This window comes from Physeter macrocephalus, chromosome 13 (genome assembly GCF_002837175.3).
Source record: "Physeter macrocephalus isolate SW-GA chromosome 13, ASM283717v5, whole genome shotgun sequence".
NCBI classification, from domain to species: domain Eukaryota; kingdom Metazoa; phylum Chordata; class Mammalia; order Artiodactyla; family Physeteridae; genus Physeter; species Physeter macrocephalus.
Genome location: NC_041226.1, coordinates 9,343,500 through 9,351,528, shown reverse-complemented (window position 1 = coordinate 9,351,528; position 8,029 = coordinate 9,343,500). Strand labels below are relative to the sequence as shown.

Here is an 8,029-nt window from a genome sequence, read left to right as displayed (position 1 = left end):
CTAAAAAAAAAAAAAAAAAAAAAAATCTATTTCTTAAAAAAAAAAAAAACAAAAAAAAACCCAGAAGGACTTACCATGAGTTTTAGCTTCTGTTTGATTTTTGTTTTCACTGTCTGGCCCAGAAGGGATAAACGTAATATTTTTCTTCAGACTTTCATCATGGTTAGAAGAATAGCTTTTCGAAATCTGCAAAAGTTATGTTTTAAAGTCACTAGTATAAAAACTCTCACTATGCATATAGTATATTCAACTTATTCTTAAACAGAGAGACAGCAAAGTTTCATAGTAAGTCAAAGAAAATCACATATAGAAACAGGTTTAGAGACTTCCTCAAAGGCTTAGATAAATCATAAATTAGAGAATGAAAAATGCAAGATAAATAATTTTTCAAGGCATTCTGAAATTATATGCAATTGCAACAGCATAATCAATTTGTCATATTTACTTACAGCAGTACTATCATTAGGAAATACAGTTGCAGATGCTTCTTCATCTCTGACTGTAAAAAAAAAAAATTCAATTTACCTATACTGTATCATATGTCGTACTTTAAAGTTCATGTAAAACTTACATATTTTTTGGTCAGACATCAAAAGAAACATGCACTATTGGATTAAATGACACATTTGAAACAAAATTAATTGATCTAAGTATAGTAATTAGAAAGGTCAATCGACACAGTGGATAAGCTGTGCTCACAATTCCTTAGTACCACTGATGAAGTGGTAAGAAACTATGGTTTGCTGATCCTGACTTGAAGGTAATAGTGTCCACAAGGTAATACTTGAAGGTAATACTGTCCACAAAGGCCTGGAAAATCAGATGAAACTGTGAGGTCATGACTTAAAAGCAAAAGCTTGTAGACTTTAGTATTTTTTTAGATAACAATATAGTTGAAAGGCATATCATACGTTAAACACTTCTTTTCAACATGCTTTCACCTATATTATTTCATCTCAGCAAAAGAAGAAAATTAGGGCTTCCCTGGTGGCGCAGTGGTTGCGCGTCCGCCTGCCGATGCAGGGTAGCCGGGTTCGCGCCCCGGTCTGGGAGGATCCCACGTGCCGCGGAGCGGCTGGGCCCGTGAGCCGTGGCCGCTGGGCCTGCGCGTCCGGAGCCTGTGCTCCGCAACGGGAGAGGCCACAACAGAGGGAGGCCCGCATACCACAAAAAAAAAAAAAAAAAAAAAAAAGAAGAAAATTAAATGCCCAACTAAAGAGGAATCAACATGGAATGTATTTTTCCCAGAATAAAAAAAAAATCCTGGTTTGTGTATAAATTAATTTGATTCCTCTAAAATACCATTTAATGCACTTAAGATTTATTTCAATCTACACTAAATAGAGTAAAATTATTCTGAACTACCAACACACCTATCAAAAACAGTATTATCTAATCTGATTACTATCTAATCATCTTTTCATATTTTGGGGGACAGAAGCATTACAGATGATAATTTATCAACATCATCTTATATAATACATATTTGCTAGTATTACCTATGAGCACAGTAGAACTAAGTGTTGGTGGTGTGGCCAAAGAACTTGACCAAGACATATCAGGATCCACCTCGGCTCCTAAACTTTCGGAAATACGTTTTGGTGTCTGACCCTGAAAATAAAGAAAATAGTTTATTTCACAGAAGTGCACTGATGATTAAGAATATTTTTTCATTCACTTATTTTTTTCATTTTTCATTTACTGAATGCCTGTGTCAGTCAATCTCAAGTACAGACCTGTAAATCTCAGGGCAAACTTATGACACTGCTGTCAAATTCTCAATTACTACATAGTAAAAATAAACTAGGCAGAATATTTACCTTCATGAGCTTTGGTGTATGAAATAAACTTCCACATATCACTGGGGATAAAACAAGGGACAAAATTACTAAGCTTTATTTTTATTAAAATTTAGAGTATTTGAAAAATAAAAAGCCTTGTTTTTAATCATACCTGACTTTTCTCTTTGTGGTGTTACATGTGTACATCGTAGAACCACAGGACTAAAACAAAACAAAACAAATCCTTCAGATTATTTCAAAAGAGAACAAAAATAGCAAAAAGAAACAAAATACTAATCTTATTAAAAAAAGGACTCTCAGTCATATCAATTATTAGAATTATACTAGTCTGTAATATTTTTAGATTACTTTTTAAAAAGTAAATATCTCATGAAGAATTAAGTAACCACTAACTTATGTTTAAAATCCCCATTGAAAGTAATGTATAAAGTACTCACAAATTTTAGATGTTAGGAATTGTATATTTTGAATTTAAAAATTATATAAAGTGACTCTATAATAGCATCATATTCTCTCCAAAGATTCAAAGTACACAAATTATTTTAAACAGGATATTTCAAAGGCATTGCTTTTCATCAATATTTTTGTTTCTTAAAAATTCCATGGATACACAGGAAAATAGTGAATTCAATGTTATAAGAAAAACAAAGTAAATGTTTCTAATGTAAAAATTATTGTATTAAAGGACTCAATCTAAAAGGAAATTATTTTAAAATAGAAGATCCTCTACCAGTCTCTACAGCAAAATATTACCATGAAAATTAGATGCATCTGTATATAACAAACATCACATGTAGGAAAACGTTTCATTTAAATATTTTAATATAATGACTTCATCATACCTTTCACTAAGAGAAGAATTTGGAGGTGGGCTGGTAACATCATTCACTTGATTCATTTTCGCCTTGGTTGTGCAACAACTTTTATGTTTACCACTGGCAATGTCCTTTCCTGAAACAGTGCAATAATTCAGTGAGGATGTGTATGTTCTAGATTGTGAATTTTTATTCTCTGGAAGTATTTAAAAACAAAAAGCCTCATCTATATTGGGAAGGAGAATATATGGGGAATTCAGTCTGAACTGGTTTCTCAGTTTGCTCACTCCTCTCAAAGAGGGATGTCTCAAAGGATGTCTGCCCCCATTCAACAACCATGTGACGCATACAACACGCCCAAGACAGTTTGAGTGATACAATTCAAGACAGAGCTTTATCCACAGGGAGTTCACAGTATAGTAGGGAAAACTGTTTGAAATGTACACAAGTGGAATACAAAATAAATGTGGCATGACTTGTCATTAAGTTACACAGAGTACTATGGTATCTTGACAGGTGAGAGTAAAGGAAAAGACATTTACTGAAAACCTTCCAACGTACAAAACCTGACCATATGACTCTTCTGCTGAAAACCTCTCAAGATCTTGTTTTCAAGATTGAGTTCAAACTCCATAACAAAGCTCCCTAGTAACAAGGCCTTTCACAATCTGATTTAATTTTTACGATGACATTCTTTCACAACCTAATTTTAGCCATGTCCATCCACGTGCATATTCTGCAAGGATGTTCTCTTTCACTCTAGGCCTTTGTACAAACTGTTTCTTTCTACCTCTTTTTATTTCTCTTGACCTAGATTCTCTTTCAGGTTTCCATTTTGAAAGTTCCTCCTCCAGAAATCTTTACTGGTCCCTAAGGTGAGTGAGACTGACTGTCCCTCTGATGTGTTCCCCACAGAGTAGTTTATCATACACTGTTCCTGTTTCCCCTATTAGACTGTGTGCTCCTTGAAGTAGAGAACTTGTTTTATTTATCACTGTAACCTTAGAAACTACAATAACGCCTGATACATTATAGACACTCCACAAATACTGGCTGAATGAATTAGCAGTGATAAGAAAAGTGGGTTGTAGACAGTGACACATAATACTCGTGTCTGTTCTTATCGAACACATCTACTTTCTAAGACAATAATGTTTCTAAAGCTATATGTGGCTCTATCAAATCCAATTTATAGTTATTCAACATTCCTATTTTCTGTATCACAAATTTGGCACTTGAGGCGCTTACTATTACTCTTAAAAAATTGCTTTTAAAAATAATTGCTTTATAGCAAGAAACTAACACAACATTGTAAAGCAACTATACGCCATAAAAATTAATAATAAAAAAATAAAAATAATCGCTTTAATTGTTCCTATAATCTCTTAGAGAAGCTTTGGGGGAAATAAGCTGCATTAGTGTTAGTGAAACAAAGCAAAGACCAAGCTGAAAACTATTTGTAGCAGCCTACTCAAACACTGTGTTATATTCTTCTTTCTCAAGAAACAGGCAATACACGTAAGCCAAATGTATGTGTAAACTGCAAACCCTTCTTCAACAAGATATCCAATCTCCTTCTCTAAGAGACTTTTAGTTAAAGATACTGAAAAGTAACTAAACCTATTTTGAAATTTCACCTTTTCCCTTTTCTTAAAGAAAGATTAAGGATCTTTCTTAAAACAAAGATCCTAATCAGAACAAACAAAAACACGGACTTAAAAAAGAAGGCAAACAATGAGATACCACTACACACCCGTTAGAATGGTGTATTTAGATTAAAATCTAAACTACAGACAACACCAAATTCTGATGAGGATGTGGAGCAAGGGAAGCTCTCATTCACTGTGGATGCGAATGCAAAATGGTGCAGCCACTTTGGAAGACAGTTTGCAGTTTCTTACAAAACTAAACATACTTCTAGGATGAGATCCAGCAATTGTACTCCTAGCTGTTTACCCAAATGAATTGAAAACTCAGGTCCACACAAAATCCTGCACATGAATGTTTACAGCAGTTTTATTCATAATTGCTGAAACTTGGAAGCAACCAAGGTGTCCTTCAATAGGTAAATGGATAAACAAACTGGTACATCCATATAAAAGAGCATTATTCAGTGATAAAAAGAAATGAGCTATCAAGCCATGAAAAGACATGGAGGAACCTTACATTGCTAAGTGAAGGAAGCAACTATATGACATTCTGGAAAAGACAAAACTATAGACAGTAAAAAGATCAGTGGTTGCCAGGGGTTTAGGGTGAAGGAAGGAAGGGTGAATAGGTGGAGCACAGGGGATTTTCAGGGCAATGAAGCTATTCTGTATGATGCTGTAATGGTGGGTACATGACATTACACGTTTGCCAAAATCCTCAGAACTGTACAAAGAATGAACCCTAGTGTAAACACAGGACTTTAGTTAATAATAAAGTATTGATATTGGCTCAGCAATAAAAAGAAGTGCAAAATAATAGAAACTGTAAGAAATGAAAAGTAAATAAATAAATGAACCAGGCAAAATGAAGTTCATACCCCAATAAATATTTTCCAGATAACTTGAGGATCTCATAAATAAGACGAATGATGGTTAAGATAAACTCATGGAATCTTATGCAAGAGGAAAGACTGCTGAGAAGAAATAGCACACTGCCTCATGGAATTTAATGGATAATTTTAAAATAATATATTAGATGTTAGAACTGAACTAAGTACGTTTAAAAACAGTTTAAGTCCTACTCTTACATTTCAATACTCAATTTAAAGTAAACTTAAAAGCAAAAGGTCTCAAGATACTACAGTCAACAGAATTATTTATGCAACCTTAAAAAAGTTAACTCCTCTGCCGTGAGTCCACAGTGACCTTATTAATTCATTCCTATCCTTCCTTGGTTATAGAAAGACCAATCCCAGCAGGTTACAATTAGACAATAAACCACCAACTCTAGGTACGTCTTTCAAGATTCAGTAGATTCAGTATAAACTGGTTTACAGAGCTTTTCCTGACCAACTAAGACAGATAGCTGTTACCTTTACTATATCTATAACATTGTACTTTGTACATGCTCCTATTATAACATATACCAACCAGTATTTATATATTTTGTCCCCTACATGACTGAGTTCCACAGGTCAAAAGCCATCTTATTCATGTTTGTTTCCTTAATGCCAAGCAAGCTGCCAAGTAAAAAGCAAGCATGGAATATTTGTTGAATGGATGATTCCCTTTTCTGTGTTCTCTTCTACGTTTTTGTTAAATATTCCCTAAGGTTCTATCCTAGGCCTCATCATAATAATTTTCTCACCATATCTGATGACTTCCTCACTTTCCAAACAGATAGTTGATTCCTATAGCTTTCTCTCCCACCTGTATTCTTTCTTTAGTTTCAGTCTTGTATTCCCAAAAGCTCTCAGGACATCTCCACCTTCACATCCCAATACTTTCTCAAACTGCAATCCAAACCTCAACTTACTTTTTTTTCATCCTTTCAAACCTTTTCCCTCTCAAACCTGCTTTTCCCCCAGTGCTTACAATTTCTACGAATGTCACCACTACATTCTTAGTCATGCCCTACACCTGTGATTTGATCCTTTCTTTTGAATTTTCCATATCTAGGCTATTGCAGGGTCCTGTAGTTTCTACCTTCTATATCCACTTTCACTACCATTACTCTAATTCAGGCACCTGCTCCCATCACCTGGACCACTATGTGTCTCCTAATTGATCTCCCTGCCTACAGTCTTCTCTTCCTGTAAGAATCACCCAATTAGTTTAAAATGTACATTCATGACCACCATTCCCAGAGATTCTAATTTAATAGATTCAGAAAAGTGCCTGGAATCTTCCTTTTCAATCAGCACTTCAGGACAGTCTAATGGTCCATGCCTCACGTTTTGAAAAACACATCTCCAAAGACTGCTGCCAGATTTTTAGGCTTTCTAAGCAAAAAAAAATATTCATTTATTCTACAAATACTTACTGAATACTCACTACATATGCCATTAGGTATACAATAATGTTTAAGAAAATCTTTGCTCATTACCTACATCCCCTTTTATATGTGCATTTTCTAATACCATGAGTTTCCTATTTCATAGCACTAATCAGAGGATAATTGCTTATGTTAAGTCTCCTTCACTGGAAGCTAAATGAGTGCAAGAGGGAATACTTCCCAGAAGCAGAGAGATAAGTCAAGATCTGAAAGATGAGTGTCAGTTAGCTAGACAAAGCATAAGTAAGTACTGGGCAGAGGTAACTGTGTAAAGAGCCACAGAGCATGGTGGTTTCAGAAATAAATTCAGTACAAATGAATGGTAAATTGAGGGTGGGTGGGAGGGGAATTATGGCAAGATGAGGCAAGAGTTAATGAGAGAACAGATTATAAAGGACCTTGTAAATCATATCAAGGAGTCTGGATTTCATCATGAGGGCAAAGGGAGGTAATCAAAGGTTTGAAGCAGGAAGTAGCATGATTAAATTTGCATGTGACTTCTCTGCTCAACAACCTATCAAATAAATTCAATTTCTTTAGCCTGGCATTCAATGCCTGCCTCTAATCTGCTTTTAGCCTTAGGCTGTTTACTGGTCCCTTTCAAACATGCAACACTCCAAACAGTCTGAATTACTTGCTGTTAACTTCACAAACTACATATTCTTCCTCATGTTTTTCCCTCTGCCTAGAACACGCTCACTCTACTCCATCTTCAAATGTCTGAATCTCATCTATTCTTCAAGGTTTAATTCAATTGAATATTCCCTAATTGCCCTCAATATTATTTATGCTTTCTTTCTTAACTCTCATTATACTTTTAGTACTTTTCTTTTGGCATGTACCACATTCAACCCTAAACTGTACTTAATCTGTGTACTGTTACTTCCTCTTACTAGAGAGTAATACTCCAAAGAAAGGAAGAGTATGTTACTTAAATCAAGCAGGTAATAAATATTTAAATGAATATATAATCTTATTACATGATAAGTTGCAAACATCTGGCACACAGGCCCGAGAAAGTGCTACCAAATCAAAAGACATTTATAACAATTGTTAAAAAGAATCTCTGTCCTCTGTGATAGCCTGCAGAAATACAGTTTAGTTTAACATCAAAACAAGCCCTAGGTTTTCTGGTATAGGAATGACATAATTTAGCAAATCTCAGTGGGCAGGATATATTAATCAAAGGAAGGAGGAAAAGAAACATTTATCAAGGACCTACATTATTTTATTTAATCCAAACCTAGGTAGTATTTTCACATTTCCACTTTAAAGGTGGGGAAAGTGTGGCCAGAGAGGTTGAGCTGACCAACATGACATAGGTAACAACAGAGCTGGGATTTTTTTTTTTTTTTTTTTTTTTTTTTTTTGCGGTACGCGGGCCTCTCACCGCTGTGGCCTCTCCCGTCGCGGAGCACCGGCTCCGGG

At 34.9% G+C, this 8,029-nt stretch overlaps 1 protein-coding gene across 3 annotated transcripts in view; it reads right to left on the bottom strand.

Moving 5' to 3' along the window:
* Positions 1-8,029, bottom strand: part of BRCA2 (BRCA2 DNA repair associated) — a 55,331-nt gene that overhangs the window by 43,242 nt on the left and 4,060 nt on the right. For all 3 annotated transcript variants that reach the window (XM_055089318.1, XM_055089319.1, XM_055089320.1), the window contains exons 4-9: positions 2,645-2,753; positions 1,954-2,003; positions 1,821-1,861; positions 1,500-1,611; positions 450-499; positions 75-186 (exon numbers count right to left, since the gene is read on the bottom strand). In XM_055089318.1, coding sequence (XP_054945293.1) covers positions 75-186; positions 450-499; positions 1,500-1,611; positions 1,821-1,861; positions 1,954-2,003; positions 2,645-2,753 — 474 coding nt within the window. The remainder of the gene's footprint in view (positions 1-74; positions 187-449; positions 500-1,499; positions 1,612-1,820; positions 1,862-1,953; positions 2,004-2,644; positions 2,754-8,029) is intronic.